We start from the raw sequence: 22,206 nt of genomic DNA, 5'->3' as shown, positions 1-22,206 counted from the left end.
ACCCCGGCCACCCCGAGTCCCGCCCCCCCGCACCTCCTGGCCAATCGCGGGCATAGCGAAGGTACGGTCAATTTGCATATTTGTCTATTATTAGGTAGTATGTACCCTTTTTTCTCACATTGACCCTTCACAGCCCACCCCTGCCCCCCACCCCAGGCCTTCACCTCCCTAGTGTTTGTGTCCATGGGTTATGCAGACAGGCAAACAAGTTCTTTGGCTGATCTCTAACCACCCACCCACCTGACAGTCATTTTAATGCCAAGCTGCTGCACCAATGAAAGACTTTCGTTCTTCACATTTGCATCAGTAGCTAAAAACAATAGAAAATTGGGTTATAAAATTGTATAAAAGTATGCATAATAATCACATTTTAATTGAAAATTGATGAAAGCAATATTTTTACATATTTTACTGTGAATTTTGAAAACACTGATGAATTTGTTGTTTTAAGAACTGTTAATTATATTTTCAAAGGAATTAACAGGAAAATTTTTACAAATAACTTTTCTCCTATAAAAGCATTTTTAAAAGCATATTAAATACAAAACAATCATAGTTTTGAATCAATCTATTTTCACTTGGTTCTCAGAACACAAAAGCTATTAACCCCAAAACAGCCTAGAGTATTTCACTTTCATTAAGCAAACTATATATAACATTTTAAATTACAAATATATATATACACACATGTGTATATATGTATACATGTGTGTATATATATATGTGTGTATATATGTATATACATATACATGTGTATATATCCATTTACTTCTTAAATATTTAGGCATGAGTGTCAGGAAGGAATAATCAGTATTCTACTTATAATGTACAACAATGTATGAGGGTGGAGTGAACTAGTTTCTTCTTGCAGGCGAATTCTCTGTGAGGTAGGAATTGTGATCTTCTACCAAAAGTGAAGAAGGGGTTCCCTTTTCTCCACATTCTCACCAACACTTCTTGTTTCCTGATTTATGATGATAGGTGAAATAATCCAGTCAGAGAAAGACAAATACCATATGATTTCACTTATATGTGGAATGTAATTAACAAAATAAACTAACAAACAAAATAGAAACAGACTCATACAGAGAATAGACTGTCAGAGGGGAGGGAGGAGAGGAGCTGGGTGAAAAAGGTAAAGAGATTAAGAAAAAAACTCCACAAAACTCATAGATAACAGTATGGTGATTATCAGAGGAAAAGGGGGGTGGGGGTAGAAGAGGGTAAAATGGGGATAAATGGTGATGAAAGGAGACTTGACTTGGGTGGTGAACACACAATACAATATACAGATGTTGTATTATGAAACTGTATCCCTGAAACCTATGTAATTTTATTAATGTCACCCCAATAAATTCAATTAAAAAAGAAAAAAAAAGCACCTGGAAAGATTTACCTATTAATAAAAGTACAAAGACATTTTAAAACGTGAAGGAGGGGTTGTTCAGATGGAGAACCATAAGAGAGATTGAAAGTTTAGATTAGTCCTTGAGAACATTGGATGGCCAAGCTAACAATGAACACTAAAAAGCATCACTAGATAGCACTGAAGGTCTAGTTGAAACTTTCATTTTGGGCTGAAGAAATGGTAGTGTGCATATACACAAATATAAAAGATTAAGGAAATTGTCCAAAATCACATATTATCTAGTGGTAGAGCAGACCAAAGGCTACGTTTTCCAAATCTCATATCACAAATTTTCTTTCCCTCCCATTACATATTGGTGCATCGCATACTATCAATATAATCTGCTTAACTCATGGACTCATTCATTCCTTGTAATAGACCTTTCTGATAAAGTAGGTGTAGCACACCAGGCTAGAAGCTATGGAGGATAAAAGATAAATAATACATCATGTTCTAAAGGAACTTTCCATGTAGTGTCAGAGATAAAATTTGTATATAGATAGCTCTAATTTTTTAGTGCTAAGAGGAATAAGAGTGGTACAGATAAAATGTTATGTGAATTCAGAAGAGGGAGAGATTAGGAAGGCAAGGCATTTAAATTGAACCTTAAAATATGGGTAGACTTGAAATCTATAGAGATAGGGAAGAACAAATCAAGCATCACTGTTATCAAACATCTACTCTTTGTACCAGCAATAATTCATCTGTTAGCACTCTTAGAGTTAAGGTAACCTACTTCTCCTAGTTTACCTAGGACTTTTCATGGTTTTAACACTGAAAGTCTCATGCCCAGGAATTCCTCACAGGACCAGGCAAACTAAACTAGTTGGTCATCTATCTACCTAGAGTGTTTTTTTCTTTCTTTGTTTTTTTCATTTCTTTTTTTTTATTATTGTTTAAAGTATTACATATGTCTTCTTTTTCCCCCCGATTGACACCCCACCCCCCGCGCCACTCCCGCCCCCCAGGACAAGCCCCCACTGCCTCAGTGTCAGTGGCCATTAGTTATGCTAATATGTATGCATCCCAGTCCTTTGGTTGATCTCTTATCCCCTCACCCCCCATCTTCTCGCTGAGGTTGGATGGTCTGATCAGGGTTTCTAAGTCTCTGGATCTATTTTTGTTCATCAGTTTATGTTGTTCATTATATCCCACATATGAGTGAGGGCATGTGATATTTATCTTTCTCCGACTGATTTATTTCACTTAGCCTAATGCTCTCCAGGTCCATCCATGCTGTTGCAAATGGTAAAAGTTCCTTCTTTTTTATAGCAGTGTAGTATTCCATTGTATAGATGTACCACAGTTTTTTAATCCACTCATCTACTGATAGGCACTTAGGCTGTTTCCAAATCTTAGCTATTATAAATTGTGCTGCTATGAACATAGGGGTACATATGTTCTTTCTGAATGGTATTTCTGGTTTCTTGGGATATATTCCCAGAAGTGGGATTACTGGGTTGAATGGGAGTTCCATTTTTAACTTTTTTGCAGAATCTCCATACTGTTTTCCAAAGTGGCTGTACCAGTCTGCATTCCCATAGAGCAGGGGTCCTCAAACTTTTTAAACAGGGGGCCAGTTCACTGTCCCTCAGACGTTGGAGGGCCGGACTATAGTTTAAAAAAAAAAAAACTATGAACAAATTCCTATGCACACTGCTAAGTCGGCTGCTGAGCAGGACAGGCAGCGGCGGCAAAAACACCCGGCGGGCCAGATAAATATCCTTGGCAGGCCGCATGTGGCCCGCGGGCTGTAGTTTGAGGACCCCTGCCATAGAGTATTTTTTTTTCTTAAAGAATAGATAGATAGATAGATAGATAGATAGATAGATAGATAGACAGATAGATGATAGTCAATTTCTAGATAAACTACATTTAAATTTTACTTATTTAGATCTGAACACAATCTTAGCAATATTGATAAACCTTGCCTATAATGACAATAGTTAAGCTATATTGTATTTAGCTTAGAATTCCTTGCTATTTATAACTCTTACTGTGCTAACAGATGTACCTTCTATGTCTAGGGGAGAATGATACCAGTTTTTCACTTCTAGCAACAGGTTAAGCAAGGGAGACTACCCAATATCTTCTCTTCAGATCTTTCAGACTGGATTGAAGTAGGGATTTCTCTTCTTATTAATCACAGGGCTATGAGGTGCCCTGGGTCTCCGGTAAGGGGAATAAATGCAACATACAAGGAGAGGGAGAGACAGAGGAAGGAGAATGACTGCTGAGGACACCTTTACCTCATTTATAGGAAACAATAATTCTGCCTCATTTTCTGCTTAGACAAAAAAAGTTTGATTTTATTTTCCATCACTTGGTACCAAAACCATATATATCACAAATTATTTTCACTTTCACAAAATAAGGACCAATTTTTAAAACTATTAATCATTATTCATATGTTCACCATAATTTCAAATTCTTAGTCTTAACAACTGCATTTTTAAAATTCAGTGTAATTTAAACACAGCTTTTGCCAATGTCCACTACAATCCAATCAGGTGAAATTCATTTGGGTAATGATTAGGAAGTTCTTTTTGTTTCAGTACCTGAATCTGTTCCTGGTGATCCTATATTCTATAATTATATTTTAATTTCCCAAGTTTAAACAAATAAAACTTTAGTGCTATAGTGTTGGTGAAATCGACTGATTTTGAAAAATTTAAATAGTTTCAATAAGATACACATGCCAACTTTATATATTCCTATAGTCATGGTATATTCCTACCTCCTATCAACTATCATAATGTGATACAGTAATATTCATTTCTATAAACTATTGCCAATACAGTTTTAAGTTAAATTAGATAACAGAATTCTAATACATATAAAATTGTATTTTTAAGCATGAAAAATATTTATCTTGATTAATATGCAGATCTGTGTGCTTGTAATAATACTAATGCTGAGTAGATGAATGAATAAATGAATGAAGAGACATCCAGTAAACAACAAAATAAATGGTGTTTTATATATCTAACTAGAAGCAAGGTGGAGATAGAAATAGATGATTTAGACTTAAAAATATATTCTGCCCTAACCGGTTTGGCTCAGTGGATAGAGCGTCAGCCTGTGGACTGAAAGGTCCCAGGTTCGATTCCGGTCAAGGGCATGTACCTTGGTTGCGGTCACATCCCAAGTAGGAGGTGTTCAGGAGGCAGCTGATCAATGTTTCTCTCTCATTGATGTTTCTAACACTCTATCCCTCTCCCTTCCTCTCTGTAAAAAATCAACAAAATATATTTAAATATATATATATATATGTGTGTGTGTGTGTGTGTGTGTGTGTGTGTATGTGTGTGTGTGTGTGTGTGTATATATATATATATATATATATATATATATTCTGTATATTGAAATTAATTAACAAGTGGATAATATGACTCCCTAATCCCTGGAATCTATAAAAAGCTTAATGAAATAAGTTGTTGAAAAAATTCAACCAAAGAATGACACCTATAGTGCCCTACTTACCCTACTTAGCAATGTGTAATTCAATCTCAGCATTAATATTCAAGCAACTATTTGAAATAACCAGTCATTTTAATTATAAATATCATAGTCTCAGAACAAAAGGAGTTGAAAAAATTTTACTTAATATTCACTGATATCACTCACTCTGGCCATGCATTCTGTTCTATTTTTTGGTTTGCAGAGCCAGAACAAAGAGTAGTGGTAGAAGAAATCAAATCTATTTTGCCTGGCACTTGGCTAATGGTATGGAAAAAAATAAATTTCAGAAGAGTAAAGACTTTCTCGAAGATGAATTCATGGTTGAAGAAGCAGTGACTGCTTGACTGTTTACTGACTCTCCTGAAGCCCTGCTGTATCGGTTATAAAGTGAGAAACTCTCAATCACTCAAAGATATTAACCGGTCAGTATACTTCCTCCTAGATCCTTCCTTCCCCAAAGCAAGTCTGAAGATTCTGTTGCTTCTTTTTCAACATGTGGTTGTATCTATCTATTTTATTCAATTTGTAATGACTTAAAATCTAATTCCTGGTGACAAAGCTACTACTAATATAAGAGTCTGTCTCCTAACTGGCACTTCTCTTTCCATGTCTTTAATTATGCAATTACCTTGGCCCCATAAGTCTTCTCCTCTCCTATCTCTTTCATCTGTAATAGGAGTACTAGTGCCATCCATCCTGCTCTATTATCACATCCTCCTCTTATCTTCCAGTATAGTCAACAATGATCATCCTTTCCATTAAACACTATGGCACTCACAACAAAACCCTTAAATTTGAAACAAAGTAGCCAGCTAAAAAATGATCAGTTTTCCCTCATTTCTTCATTTTCTATCTTACCATATGCTTCCATTTACTTAATTCATCATTTTAGATGCATGCTCTATCTTCCTTCCTTGAGGAGAGGGATATTTATATTATATACCTACTTGCAATATTAGAGCATACAAACATGCTCCATAAATGTAATAGAAAAGAGCATATTTGTTGAATGCCCAAAGAAAGTATAAAGGTCTTTAACTATATATATTAAGTTTCAAAATATTTTAGTAGTCAAAAGACAGAACTGCAACTTTTTAAATACTTTTTCAGTCTTTTGATTAACAACATAAAGAGAAAAGTAGTAACATTAAAATATTTACTACCTTAAAAGGACTACTTAATTTATCATCTCAAAGAAGCAATTATAGTAGCAGAAAATCCCCAACTTGTTCCAGGGAACTGAGCCAGCAAAACGTTAATGTCTGTTAAGATTTGGAAAGATACCTGTATGGATTTACAACCTGCAAATGTGCAGAACTTTCTCTGTTTGTTCTTTCCTCTTTGTTCAAGGGGATAAACAGCCAAACTAATTTGATTTTTTTCAGATCTTCAAATTTTATAATAGATTGAAATCCCGAGGGAGCTAACAGATGGATGACTGTGTTATTCTAATTTCAGCTACCTTAGGGTTTAGCAAACTGTCATTTTTTAAAAGACAATCAATTTCTCATTTCCAGAAACACGAAAAAGCATTGAATATATCTATCCAGCATTTGCTTTGAAATATCCTTATATCAAAACAGTTTTTTTATTTAAAGTAAATAAAGTGAAATTTCATAATAGCAAACCATTGTTCCACCAGCCAAAAAACAAATGATAAAGGATGAGGATAGCTAAGGACATGGGAAGAAAACAATACTACCATCAAAATTATCATATCATAATAAACACTCAACAGTTAACCAATAGGAAGCCACTTTCTTTTTTACTGTACTCTAAAATTCCAGTGGATAGTTGTTCAACTGGAGCCTTTAAAGAAATTTAAATTCACATTCAGGGTTTGTCTGCCTAGATACTACATTAAAAAAAGACTACATGTGAGATCTCCCTCAGCATAATTTAGAAGTACAACAGAGGGCAGTAAATACATGTATACTGAGCAATCAGGATGAATATTTGGATAGCACATACAACATAATGTTAATTTTAGATAATAAAGAAAATATAATCCAAGAGAACAATGTGCCAAGTAAAGCTGTAAAAATTGGAGATTATTATGCTGCAGACTGGAGATCCCCACTCTTGACCATGCAAATCTCCATGATTACTACTGCTTACTGATTTCCTCTCTTACTCATAGACTTGGCCATTATTCCCTGTATTCTTGTCATGTACATTATTAGGTTCATTTATAAAGTTATAATTCTTTTCACAAATGCTTTTGTTCACAATTGTCTTCACAATTTCTGTTTTCTTTCCTATTTACCTCAATTTCCTGATTTTAAATGGAATGATTATGCCTACTTCATTCTTTTCTCAATATAGCAACCACAGTGATCTTTTAACAATGTAAATCAGAGCATGCCAATCCTATGTTTAAGACCCTGCAATAACTTTCAAAATCTCTCCTCTATGACTTCCACACAAACAATTCTTCCCTCTTATTTCTTTTTAGCCATACTAGTCCTCTGGTGTCACTTGCTGAAATTCTCTTTGCCTGAAAATACCCATATATCTTGCACCCACTTCTGCTGGTCTGAACACTATTTAATATTGTAATCCTCACCCTCAACTAGCACGCCCCAGCTCCCTGTCCTGCTGAAAAATTCTCATCTACCACCATACCATCTGACATACTGAATCTTTTACTTATTCATCATCTGTCTTCCTACCAGAAGGTCAATTCTATTAGGGCAAGATTTGTTTCTCTCTTTTGTTCAATGCTGTGTCTGAATGCTTAGAGAAGTTCTATCACATAGCAAAGGACAATATCTATTTGTTGAATAAATGAATGTGTGTGTGGTGAGGGAGAGAAGAGGAAGTTGGCAGCTTAGTATTCCTGAAAAATAAATGTGAGGCATGGAGAGAAAGAGATAATACTAGAGAGGAACAAAGGGAAAGCCTAATTTGAGGCCTCTGGTATCATGGTAAGAGTCTTATACTTTATGCAGTGGTCAATGGTGAGCTTCTATGGCAGAGAGAATGAGTGGATCAGATCTGGACTTCAAATATCATTCTGAAAGCAGCATAAAGAATACCTTTGAAAGAAAATCAGACTCCCAATTAGAGACCCCAGGTGAAGAGGCTGTTGTAATACCCTAAACAGAAGTAATAGTGGCCTAAACTAAGATAAAATATAAGAGTAGAAATCAATATAAGTAGATGGAGTGGTGAGGGCCTGGGAGGGGGTGGGAGAGGACGGGAGCAGGCTGGAAGGGGTTAATGGGGGAAAAAGGAGCACCTATGTAATAATTTCAACAATAACGATTTAAATGAGTGTGTGTGTGTGTGTGTGTGTGTGTGTGTGTGTGTGTGTGTGTAGATAAATTTGGGATAGATTAAGAACACAGATCTAAAATAGTTTGGTAATTGGGAGGAAAATATGGGCATAAGAGAGTTCATCATTCCTTGGTTTCTGGTTTAGATGGACAGTAGATGACTATAATACCAACCAAAATAGACAAGGTAAGAAGAGGATGTATATCAAAAGGTACGATGAGGCAAAGTCCCTTTTGGACATTTAGAATTTGAGGGTCTCTGTAGCACATCCAGGTTTACCTATTAAGCAGTTGGAAATATGAAAATAAAGCTTACAGTAGGTCTGTAATATATATATATATATTTTTTTAAGTTAGAAAGTTATAAGAAAACTCAGACATTTATACAGAAGAGATTAAAAGATATATAGAATGTATATGAGAGATTTTTAGGATGAGAAACCTTGTGCATATCTGTAATCTAATTACACATCTCTATGAAATATCTATTGGCACACTAAATACTTTTCAAAATTCAAAATGTTTAATATGTACCTGTATATACTACGGAGGGGAAATAGCATTCTGATGGGCTTTCAGAGAGATGAAGCACGAATTTTTCAAGTAATTCTACTAAAGCTGTAATAAACAAGAGAATAATTAGAATATTAAAGAACACGAATAATACATGATAATGCATCTTTAAATAACAGACTGGTACATAAAAGTCATCTGAACATCTTTAGTTACGCCCTTAAGGGGGTCCAATTCAAAACACACAGCATTTTAATATTCTTAACAATGCGTCTGATATAAATTAAATTTTAATAGCTTCACTGAGAACCTATGAATGTAAAACTGGAAAAGAATCATCTGTTATCTTTAGATCCTCTAAGGATTACTTCAGAATGCTAAATGATTTCAATACAGCAAGAAAATTATCACTAATTAGACTACAATATCTTATCGTAATTATTCACGCACACAGAAAAAAATTATGTGAAGTCCAAGTCCAAGATCAATGAATAGCTCACGTCCCTTTCAAAACCCGTGCATATTATTTGTTTTATATACTTTGCAACAGATGGTACATGTTCAAGGCAACCGAACCAAAAATAAGCTTGCCAGGGTAGGCAGCGCACAGGGTTTGTAGCGCAGTGAAGCTCTTCAATTCCCTGAGATTCAAGAAAATTAATTTATGTCATGAAACCCTTCTTAACTTTAAAAACAAACTAACTCTAGGATATTACTATCCAAAGCAGTATGTTATGTGCTGGTGAAAGTAAGTAAAACCAGGCAAAACCTGGGCAAAGATAAAACAGTGTTTAAGTTTTGCTTACCAAGACCTCTTAGACAGTTTTCTAAAAAAGTTTAGTAATCTCAGACTTTAATTTTAGTTCTCCAGGGTCACAAGTTTTCAGAAATCAATGGACTTCTGGAATTAGTATTATGTATTCTAGACAGGCTGGCACTAATCTTCAGGAAACAAAGCTTCTGTTAATATCATTTTCATACCAAAAAAACAACAAAAATAAAAAACAACAAAAATTAGTGCACTTACCACCTCCACTGATTATATCAGGTTTGGCCTTCATCATTTTGCAAAATTGTCTTCGGCAGTTTTCTATCCACTCAGTTTGTTTATCAGACATCTTGAAGTGTAATAAAATTTTGCCAAGATCATTGTCTAATAAGAAAGATAACATGTACTGGTATTATTATTATAAGACACGCTAGATACATTGAAAAATAAGTATTAATGTTAAGCATATAAAGATACAAATTCTATTTTTAAAACACAGAATATATATGGCTTTCAAAGGAAAACATTTTTCTGTAATCACATACTATCAATTACTATTTACATTTATTAAAAACTCATAAAATGGATTATTGATATATTCAAAGCTCATAAAATTGATTGACTTATAACCATAATTCCTGAATATTCTTAGTTTTTATACAACATGACACATTACTGAGTATTTGATTTAGTTAACAGTGTGGACCTTAAGATTTTACTAAACTGCCGAAACCGGTTTGGCTCAGTGGATAGAGCGTCGGCCTGCGGACTCAAGGGTCCCAGGTTCGATTCCGGTCAAGGGCATGTACCTTGGTTGCGGGCACAACCCCAGTAGGGGGTGTGCAGGAGGCAGCTGATCGATGTTTCTCTCTCATCGATGTTCCTAACTCTCTATCCCTCTCTCTTCCTCTCTGTAAAAAATCAATAAAATATATATTAAAAAAAAAATTTCACTAAACTGACATGAACATTATACTCAAACTATTAAATATAGAATTACCATATAATTCATTTATTCCACTTCTAGGCATATACCATACTCTAGATCAATGAAAACATGCAGAAACTTGTACAGGACTGTCTATAGCAGCACTATTTATAATAGCTAAAAGGTGGAAACAGCCCAATTGTCCATCAGTAGACCAATGTGTAAACAAATTATATGATAGCACAACAGAATATTATTTGACCAAAAAAGGCAAGTACTTATGCATGCTACAACATGGATGAACCTTGAAAACATTATGCCAAGGCAAATAAGCCAGTCACAAAGGATCACCTATTATATCATTCCATTCCTACAAAAGTCCAGACTAGAAAAATCTCTCGAGACAGAATGTAGATTAGTGGTTGCTCAGGGCTGGGTGAGGAAAGGAGGGAAAAGAGGGTACTGGGTTTCTTTTTGAGGTGATAAAATGTTTTAACATTGTCTGTGGTGATAGCTGCACCTATCTGTGGATATACCAAAAACCATAAAACTACACACTTTAAATTGGTGATGTGTATGGTATGTTAATTGTGTGTCAATAAAGCTGTTTTTAAAAAGTACAAATTAAGACCCACATGGTTGATACAGAATATGTAGGATAACTACTACAGAAACAGAAAAAACACGAGATGAAGTAAATGGCAAGGGAAGTGAAATAATGGGGAAGTAATACGTTTGTTTATATACGTGGCTCACATTAGCTGTCACTCTGTTTACTTCTTAGAAATCCCGAAGGAGGTAAACTTTCAAGAAGGGCCTCTGGAGGAATGTACGGGTGAAGAGTGACTCCTAAGGAGTTCTTAGCAGCATTAGGAGTTACTAATACGTTTGAGGCTTTCGATGAGCAGCCATTTGAATTTCTAAGATCAAAGAAAGGCAATCAACACCAAGCAGCCTGACCTCCAGAGACTGTGAGCCAGTGCTACGCTTCTGCTATTCTGCTGGGCCCGTTAAGAGTAATAGAAACATACAGGCAATGACACGCACGACATAAATTACTCTCCACTTTGAAGATAAAGCCCCAGCTGAGTAAATATAAATCCAAATGGTTTCTAGATACAGACAGTACCGTTGGCCCTCCGTCTCCACATATGTGGAGCTCACAGATATGAGAGCAGACTTGAGCATCTGCACATTTTGGTATCCCGGGGGTCACAGAACCACTTCCCCACAGATAACCAAAAACATCTGCGGTGAATTATAGAGGATACAGGGGTAACCTAAATTACAGATTATTTTATTTTATTTATTTTTTTATATTTTATTGATTTTTCAAACAGAGAGGAAGGGAGAGGGATAGAGAGCTAGAAACATCGATGAGAGAGAGACATCGACCAGCTGCCTCCTGCACAACCCCCCCCGGGGGATGTGCCCGCAACCAATGTACATGCCCTTGACCAGAATCGAACCTGGGACCTTCCAGTCCGCAGACCGACGCTCTATCCACTGAGCCAAACCGGTTTCGGCTACAGATTATTTTATAATTCAGCCTGCGTACACATTATAAAGGTAATAAATAAAGTGGATGTAGGATGACAGAAAGGGAAGTAAAACGGGCAAATGTCTCCTATTATTGAGATAAGTCACCAATAACCAGAGCATGCTATCCAACCCCTCGAGCCATTTTTATTTCTCAGGATGGAAGCCTTGGATTTCTCTTCCTCCTGAGAGAAAGAAATCCCCACCTGAACACATCCAAATGGAATGCAGTGGAGCAGACTCGCCGATTAGGGTAGGGGTGTAACAACTCCTAGGAGAGCTAAGTTTAGCTTAGGAACACAAAAATGAAACAAAAAAGACGGCTACCCATCTCACACTCTTCCTGTTTCAAAGAGGAAAGGCGTTATGAGCCAATCTTCAGTAGCTCACTTTAACACATGCTGACATGCCACCAATACTTGCTTAAACCATTGTACAACCCTCCTTTCTGCAGTCACCTTGCCTTTCTTCTGCACAGGTAACAATGTTACTGCACTAACACATTTCCTCTTATGTATCTAAACGCTCACTTAACAGAGAGATGGTACTCTGACAAGTTATTTCGACCATATGAAAAAAGAAATGTTTCATAGGTATAGGATGATTTTCATATGTTCACATGTTACATCATAGGCATATACATGTATATATACATGTGTGTAGTTACACATGCATACACATATATGTACAAGTGTACATACAAAATATTAATCAGTAGCTTTCAAAGGATTTTACATTTTAATGCGGTGACCCTAAAATGTACACAAAGAAAAATAACAACCAGATGATACCTCAAGATTCTTATTTACAGATGAAGATAAATCATCGAATAGCTAACACTGATGCCGATGAACTAACAAGAAGCAATTTAACAGATGAGGAGATGCTAACTGTAGGAAGGAGGGAAAATCTAGGAGCGGGGAGACAAATGAGAAAGATGTCACCAAAAATCACAACTGGAGTGATCTTTTTCCACAACAATGAAATGATATTGCAAATGACAACAAAAATAACACCTAACAGAATCAGTGAGTCATTAACTTCCAAATAAAAAAGCAAAATGAAATGTATATGAATACATGCCTTTAAAACAGCAATTTGTGTCTTAAAATACTACTAGCCTAACCGTAATTTTTTAAAGTACACAATGTTTAACTTACTGCACTGTATTTAACCAGAGACATTACTTTCAAATTAGTTTTATACCTGTTATAAATGCATTTGGCCCCACTTTTCTCATTTAGTTCATACAGACATCATCACTGTATTCTCTTAGGTACAATGAAAAGCCAGACATGATTCTGATTTCCTCTCCTTTTCTGCCATCCTACTATGAGTACAGGATCAGTGACACATCAGCAACATCAGAATGACATATGTTTTATTAATATTTAATTCAAAATGTTATATCTCTTCCTGAGGTGCCTCCTGGGTGGTCGACTGGGGCCTAGATCATTCTCTCCTGCTTAACAATAATCACAGTAGACGCAGGACCACTATTATTATGAGGAATTATTAGGTACTGCTGCTAAATTGAGGAGAAAAAAATGTCTCATGCAAACGTGTTTTAAGGACAAACAGAAAGACAATAGAAGTTACTGTCCAATACACTGGGGAAACATGGAATTAAAGAGGCTTCTAATTGACATAAAACAGAGCATATGACAGAAGAAAGTCACAAATTTGTTGACCATTATAGGCTACAGGGAAGCCATCGGAGGGTTTCAATTTGAGGAGCAACATGATCCAAAACACATCTCAACAGCATTACACTGGCTGCGGTGCTGAGAACACACTGAACACTTAGCAGGTTACTACAAGGGAGAGATGACTGGCAGAGGATGGGTGAAAGTGGCTTATTTCAGATGAGTAGAGTCAAGAGCAAATGCTGACAGATTAGACGTAAGGTCTGAAGGCAGAGAAGAGTCAAAGAATGCCTTCAGGTTTATGGCCTAAAGAACCTGAAACACAAAGGTGCCATTCTGAAATGAGCAAGCACACCAAAGGAATATAGCTGGAGGGAGCATCAGTTTATCCCAGACTTAAGTTTGCTATGCTTATTGATACCTAGCAGAGGTATCAAGGAGACAGTTAGATATGAGTACAAGGCTCAGGGTAGAGATAGGGGTTAGAAATACAAACCTGAGAGCAATCAGCATGGTGGACAGTATTTTAGTCATATGACTAGATGCGATCCTCCCAAGAGTAAAGTACTGCTTGAAAAAAAGACAACTGAGAAATGAGGCCTGGAGTACTCCGAAGTTTAGAGAGGTGAAAGTTTAGAGGTGAAAGATCCAACAAAGGAGGAAGCAGAATTTGCAAAAAATGCAGGAGGAAAATTACATAATGTATGTTCCTGAAAGCCAAGGAAAGAAAGTGTTTCAAAAAAGAGGGAGGCACCACAAGTGTTCAGTGACAATGCTAGGTCTAGTAGAACAAGGACTGAGGTCTGACCAGGAGATTTGATCATGGTGGAGTGATTGGCTGAGAGCCTGATTAGTTTTCAAGTGGCTTCAAGACAGAATGGAAAGAGAGTAGCTGGAGTACCAAGATTAGACAATTTCTGCAAGGAATTTTGCAGTAAAGGGACAGAAATGGGACTGTAGTGTGGGGGGAAATAGGTTCAAATTAAGATATTTGAAATATGGAAGCATTAACCCCATTCTTATTGGCTTATGAAGAAGCTACAGTGAAGATTCTCCCTGGCTCTCTAAAGAATAATAATAATAAAAAGAGAGAACTGATAGGCGCAGTATTTTTGAGAAGAGAAAGGAATGCAGTGCACACAGGGAGAAGCCGGCTTCTGTACATAACGTAAGGAGTACATGAATAGTAATAAAAACCAAAATGGGCACAGATGCCGCTGAGTTCATATGTATCAGGAGCATGTGGAAACTTTTTTTGACTGTTTCTTTTTCATCAGTAAAATAGCAAACAAAGTTATCATCTGACAGCACAGACGGGGAAGTGGTGAAGAAGGTTTGATGACAGATGTGAAATAGTCCTCCAGGAGACGAGGTGAGTAAATGGACCTGGGCACATGGCATGACTGCCTGGGTGAACAACCATTCTGCAGCTCTATTCTACCCCCGCCAGAGAAGTTGTTATTACTCCCTTTTCTAAATCACGTATAAGAGTTGAGCAGGGAGTAAAATTATACTCCTCTGAGCACTGATTTCCAGGAACTGATGACATGTTTTCCTATTCTAGGTAAGTGTCCATTTACTCTTGCTTTTTTATTTCTGTCTGGCTTGTTCAATTTAAAATAAGTCAATTATTTTTTTACCAAACTTTTGGGGAAAAAAATTATCAAATGTGGTAGTCACTCAATAAACCTAATCATGAATTTATTGTTAAAACAAAACTGATAAGTAACTATTTGTTCCCAAGAGAAACTTAGCAGAGATCACCATGTTATATCAGAATAAGGAAAAGAGATCAGGAGAGGAGTTGAGGCATTGAGAATGGACCAAGTCCCACACATCATCTTATCTTCAACGTCTAGGGAAGCATCTGATAATCAACGCTCCTAAAACATGTCAAATAAAAGGAGTGAGTGGAAGAATGACTGATGAAACCTAAAACAAGATGACAAAATATAAGGACTTATTAAAAAGACTAAAAGCAAGATTGAAAAACGAGAGTAACATTGAGAACAGTTTGGGTTCAGGAAAGATATGAGCCAAGTAGGAAAAGAGTTCAAATGATACTCTCTCAAGAGTCTCTTCTTGAAAAATACTTAATATCACTCCCACACCTCTGAAAGCAATAGATTAGGTCACACAAGAGGAAAACACAAGGACAAAATTTGTAAAGTGAGCTATAAAGACAAACATTAAAAACTTTGAAAGCTCCCTCATGTTCTTTCCCTAACCTCTAAGTAAATAGAAAAAAATAGAATTTTTGTTTCTATGTAATTGTGAAATATATAATGTATATCTCAAATTCTGGATAGAAATAAAAATAATGTATATTGATTTATGGCTTCTATTAATTCTTTTAAAGCAAATAAATGTAGGGAAAGGAAAATGGCATATAAAGTCTCACAAGGAAGAAAAAAATCCTTATTTTTCAACAATCACGCCATAGACTCTAACCTATGTGAAATCAATCTTATATTATTTCTTTCCAATGTACGTTTGATGGCATTATAAAGGAATTCATGTTATTTAAGATTAAACTTCTCAAATTGATGAACAGTTTGTATATGTTTATATTTTATCTTATAATTCTCTAGTCTAAAAACTGTCTGAATTTTCATTGCTCTTATGAAAAAGTCCAAGCACCTGAACTTGAGCTACACTGGCCTATGTCTGAGCTTAGCTTACCTGTCTCGTCTTATCTCTGGTGACTCTTACCCTCACATTACAAATCTCAGTAATTGACCTACTCCTAGTTCTTTGAATTTGCTCCTTTGAACCTCTCTGTCATTTTTTCTGTCAAAAATTATCTTCTATAAACCAGAAAACACATATTTATACTTTATTCCTTGCTTTAAACATAATTTTCTTATTGTCTATTTAACTCCCATCACACTATATTACCATCCAATTACCTGATTACTTGAATATAGTCTCTAAAAATTCATGAACTACTCTAAAGTGGTTATATGAGTTTTTATTTTATTACATTTATACAATTTATATACTTATATTTTAAGTCTTGATCACACAGATACTAAAAAATATTACTCTGTTGAATAAAGTTCTATATAAATAGAATGAATTAATAAAAAATCACTAGTTACTTTTTTTAACAAAAAAAATGTTCTGATAAAAATTATTTGGCATCATACAAATGTTAATTTCATAAGAAACTTGAAAAAATGAAAATGTACAAAGAAATAGGTATCTATATCCACATTCACAAACAGAAGGAAAATAGTTTTAATCTCCCTTCTCAATATTTTTCTTTTTTGAAATTATAACAAAAGCACTAAAATAACATGGCATTTGATAGCAAATATTTTACCTTGTTTTTGATCAGTATTTCTTGTACCTTCTGACAGATAGCAGTTTGGTAAAGGATATGATGAAAACATTGGCCAAGGATATGGATCATCACCCTAAAAATGAAGCAAGACAGATCACTTTCGAAAACAGTTTAAGATAGCATTGAATTTTAAGATTTTCTGAAATATTATTCATAGAAATTGGCTTTGTTTCATAAAAATTTTAGAGTTGTGGTCCAACTAATCAAAAGGTAATTGACATTACAATTCTATGCCCTAATGAATAATGACTAAAATGAAATATCATAGAAACAACAAGCAATGAAGACAAATATATGGTAACTTGTCCTAGCAAGCAGGACTGAGAATGATGGCTTCAGTATTTCTGTCATGAAAGGGAAATTATGGTCTTCAAAAGAAACCTGCATTTCCTGTGTTGCTCACAAAACTGTTTCTTTTGTACTGTCAATCGTTTCCACCTCATGTGTCCCAGAGTGAGAGCCAAAGTAAAATGTACTTAATTAACAATAACAATAAAAAATCCAGCCCTTGCCCTAGCCAGGTAGCTCAGATGGTTAGAGTGCCATCCCAGTATGCCAAGGTTGTAAATTTAATTCTGTTCAGGGCACATATAATAATCAACCAATGATTGCATAAATAAGTGGAACAACAAAAATTGATCCCTCCCTCCTCTTTCTCTCCCTCCTTCTTTCCCTCCCTCTCTTCCCCTCCCTCTCTCAAATAAATAAATGAAAATTTTTTAAAAACTTCAAGAGAAAACCAAACTATTAATATTGATAGAAAGAGAGGTACACATTATTGCCAATTAAATACAAAAGAATATAGACATTTAACAAAAATTAAGTGTTATGAAAGGGAAAGAAATCACAACTAAAAAATTCAAGACACAAAAGGAAGATGACAACTTTTTAATAGCATAATACCTTACTCTGCAACACAAACTAGTACTCTTGACTCTTTGCCATGAAAAGTAGTACTTTTGTTTTAAAGTATTGTCTTTCATCCTAAAGTTTTTCTAGTAATAAAAGTTCACCTCTGTGATGTAGACATTTGATAGTTGCTGTTTAGTGTCATCTTAGTTGTCCATGTTGCTTCAAAATATGTCATGTTGAAGCAAACATTTCCCCTTCCTCTTACCCACTCACCTTCTGTAGTATCCTCGGAGGCAAAATTCGTTCCATTGGCCCACCAATAAGGTTTATTCTAACAAGAACATGATTTCTCTCTACTGATAAGCCATCGATTATAAAATCTCTGAAAAATAAACATAGCAATTTTATAATCTAATGGAATATAATTTTGTTTTTCAATCAAGTCACTAGAATGTAAAGAAAAAAGGCAGATAAAATTCTATAGAAAAGTCTGAAAAATAGATTATTTTTACTTAGAAATAAAGATGGGCAAAAGTGGGTTATACTTGTGAGTACACAAAACACAGCTTATATTTGTATTATTATTTATTACTATATTATTTTCCATATGAACTGAAAAACTACTTTTGATCCACCCTATATATTCACTTTCTTTTTTTTTCTTCCTTTTTTTTCTGAGAATCATAGTTTGCTGTTTTTCACATTGATGGCAGCCATGATATCCTTTCTCAAGTTCTTCATCTGCCTTAGTAGTATTTGTCCTATTTTGACTGCCCTTGGCTGACCTTCAAAACTCATTTGTGGCTACAAATTTTGATGCTATGCTATCCTTACACTCCCACTCAATCCTTGAGGTTACTTCTAGGATGAGAAAGGGGAAATATTAACTTACACTACCATATTTAAACTAGAAGTCTAAGTATTGCTTTGTTTGGGTTCCATTTCACTGTATCTAGCAAAATAAACTAAGTCTGGAACATTTCTCCAAATTGATGACAGTAGATTTTCTTTGAATTTTATATGTATTTGGCTATTTTTGTCGGGTTCTGGGGAATGATATTGAATTGGTATTTTTGACTCTTAAAAGCATCCACCAAAATTTTTCTCTCTATTTATGAAAGCTATTAAGTAGCTAAAACATGCAACTGCACAAAAATTCAAAAATCATAAAAGATATACAGTGAGAAGTATGTTTTCTTCCAGTCTCTCAGATTCTCCAACCCCTACAGAGCTAACAATTCTTACAGTTTCTTTTTTGTCCTTGGAGGGTCTGTATAAAGACAAATATGTGTTTATGTATATATCCAAACATTTTTTTATATTTATTCAAATAAAACCACTGTATACAATGTTGGTGCCTTTCCTTTTTCACTTAACTTTATCTTGGAGATAATTCTTTATCAAAACATATATAGCTGCTCTGTTCTAGTATCTGCATAGTATACAACTGTCCAAATGTGCCCTAAACATTTAAACTCCCTGCTATGGATGGACATTAAAAAAATTTTTGTATGCTTTCATGACTATTCCAGAGTAAGTATCTTTGTACGTAGGCCATGTGCTTGTTTGAATATATCTCTAAGATTATCGATGTATCCCTTTAAAAAAGCTAAACTCACTCTTTATCTTCTAGCTTTCTCTGCTAGAAAGCAAAGAATTGAGGGGGATATAATTGATATCAGGAAAGAAATGAGATTAATAAAAGAAAATTTCCTTACAAATATTACTGCATTTAAAGAAATAGGATTAAAATATGTTATTTTCACAATGATTTTATTACATTTTTAGTCAAGGTTTCTGTAAGTTCTAGATCCAGGGCCTTAAATTCACAATCTGAATGTTGCTTTTAAGCAGCCTCCACACTTCCTGCAGCTGTCAATACTATCCTATGTCAAACCTAGAGTACCCAGGAATGTGCCTGGTCTTCTATAATTTTCTAAGAACTAGGTAGGATGGAGGCACACTTTTTTTGAAAATTACAGACCCAAAAATAATGCCAACTATTGAATGTGCATTCAATAAATGTCAGCTAAATTGAGGTAATGGCAAGTATGATATATTAATAGAAAAATATACCAAGGCTCTAGCTGGTTTGGCTCAGTGGACAGAGCATCGATTCCAGTCAAGAGCATGTACCTTGGTTACAGGCTCAAACGCTGGCTCTAGTCAGGGTGTGTGCAGGAGGCAACCAATAAATGTGCCTCTCTCACATCAATGTTTCTCTCCCCCTCCCTTCCACTCTCTCTAAAAATCAATGGAAAAATATCCTCGGGTGAGGATTAACAATAACAAAAAAAATCAGGATATGATCATAACCTCATTTTGTAATAATCAGTATTCATTGACTATGAACTAACATAACTAAGAGAATGGAGAAAAGAGTTCCTCTACAAGGGGCACAAAATAAAATGTCTTGTTGAATGGGTCATCTTCCACATGCAAATTGAATTTAAAAGTGATACAACTTCATGGAACCATTAAAAAAGTTAGCACTCATGGGGGGGGAGGGGCGGTGGTTAGAGAGCAACCAAAGGACGTGTATGCATGCATGTTAGCATAACCATGAATACGTGCCTCCACGTATTCATGGTTATGCTAATAACCATGGGGCAGTAGGGGCTTGCCCGAGGTGGGAATGGCTGTTTGGGGGCGGGGGGGGGGATGGGGGGGGGCGGGGGGCGGGAAGGGGGGTAAATCAGGGAAAAAGAAGACATATGTAAAACTTTAGACAATAAAAATAATAAAATAAAAGATTTGCAACAATAAAATGTTAGCACTTAACTAATTTACAAACAAAAACCTAAGTTAAATAAAAACTCAGAAAGTAGTACTCTGCAAGCCACCTCCAAGAATATCTATCCCAATCTTTCTAGCTGTGACATTTATGCTTTAATTGCTTTATTACTGTTATTTAAATCTGTTGAATTCAGATAGTCCAGAAACATTAAACAAACTATACAGAAAATCACTCTCATAACAGAGCATCTGTAAAGAAAACTGTTGTTATTATCATGTCATAACAGACTTTATTTCCTTTTATTTTACCTGTGGCTCTCAGAGGTCTCTGAGATATTTTCTTCTTGAGCATTTAGTAAGATTTCAGACACTTTATACTGAGCCTCTAATAGAAGAAGGGTGTCTAGATTACAGCATACCACACTTAATAACCTATGTAAAGAGAAACAATAAAAAGTAGATTTTATAAAATATATCCTAAAGATTTAGACTTTCTTGGTGTTTTAAATATCTACTCATAAAATTACAAATTTTAAGGATCAAATAGTTATTTCAGATATATTTTAATTAATTTGAATAGCAATTGACTTCAAAAGTTTTTCTTATGAAAGTATTATTTAAAAACCATAGCTGAAACCGGTTTGGCTCAGTGGATAGAGCGTCGGCCTGCAGACTCAAGGGTGCCAGGTTCGATTCCGGTCAAGGGCATGTACCTTGGTTGCGGGCACATCCCCAGTAGGGGGTGTGCAAGAGGCAGCTAATCAATGTTTCTCTCTCATCGATGTTTCTAACTCTCTATCCCTCTCTCTTCCTCTCTGTAAAAAATCAATAAAATATATTAAAAAAAATAAATAAATAAATAAAAATAAAAACCATGGGTAACTTCTTCTCAAGTTTTTTTAAAAATTTAAATCTGGAAATAGTAAGGTTTTTTTTTCTCAATTGCTAGTTAATTTAAAAGTTAATTAGCAAACATCAGCAAATTCATAAAAACAGCAAATTGCCACCACTTCTTTCCCCACAATTAGTTATAAAAGAAATAACAGAATCATTTTGCTACCAATCCCGGAACTGTTTATTAGGTGAAATGTCAATGGATAACTTTATAATTTTCAGGTCAATCTGAGAACACCTAAATACACTGCTCTACCTTAACATTAAATAAAAGAGAGGTAAACAGAAATCATGTGGCTCCTATTGCCATACAAGAAGATGCGCCGGCACCATCCATGAAATACTCTTGCCAAGAAAACTGAACCTGAAACTAATCAATCCTAGGAGGATACTCAGATGGAAAACCTACCCCTCTTTTGCACCAGTGGAAATACAGCACAGCAGCAGGCAGATCCCCAGTTCTACTATAGTTCTTAGTAGTAGAAGGAATAAGGCAGAACAAGTAGTTACAGACAAACCAATTATTAATTACTGGTTATTGGCTATAGAGACGATTATTAATAAATAAAATTGATTTCCTCCATGGTAAGGTCAGCGGGGACAAACACACACAAATAAACTTGGGGTATATTGAAAAATGTCAGCTAACCGATAACACCCTAACTTCTCTTCAACATGAAGGTTTAGGGAGAACCTAGCGACCTTTCTGTTTTCCTTTTTTTAAAAGATGTTTTTCCTTATTTCAGAGAGAGGAATGGAGAGGGAGAGAGGGATAGAAACAACAGCGATGAGAGAGAATCATTGATTGGCTGCCTTCTGCATGCCTCCTACTGGG

The 22,206-nt window shown here is 35.3% G+C and overlaps 1 protein-coding gene across 2 annotated transcripts in view; it reads right to left on the bottom strand.

The window, feature by feature from the left end:
- Positions 1-22,206, bottom strand: part of TBC1D32 (TBC1 domain family member 32) — a 131,345-nt gene that overhangs the window by 22,649 nt on the left and 86,490 nt on the right. The window contains exons 23-28 of one of the 2 annotated variants that reach the window (XM_054722529.1): positions 20,787-20,909; positions 18,015-18,123; positions 16,869-16,962; positions 9,689-9,814; positions 8,683-8,766; positions 241-310 (exon numbers count right to left, since the gene is read on the bottom strand). In XM_054722529.1, coding sequence (XP_054578504.1) covers positions 241-310; positions 8,683-8,766; positions 9,689-9,814; positions 16,869-16,962; positions 18,015-18,123; positions 20,787-20,909 — 606 coding nt within the window. The remainder of the gene's footprint in view (positions 1-240; positions 311-8,682; positions 8,767-9,688; positions 9,815-16,868; positions 16,963-18,014; positions 18,124-20,786; positions 20,910-22,206) is intronic. The other variant, XM_054722530.1, reaches the window with a different exon arrangement.

This window comes from Eptesicus fuscus, chromosome 10 (assembly GCF_027574615.1).
Source record: "Eptesicus fuscus isolate TK198812 chromosome 10, DD_ASM_mEF_20220401, whole genome shotgun sequence".
Lineage (NCBI taxonomy): Eukaryota > Metazoa > Chordata > Mammalia > Chiroptera > Vespertilionidae > Eptesicus > Eptesicus fuscus.
The sequence above is the reverse complement of the archived record's forward strand: the minus strand, read 5'-3'. Positions and strand labels throughout refer to the sequence as shown.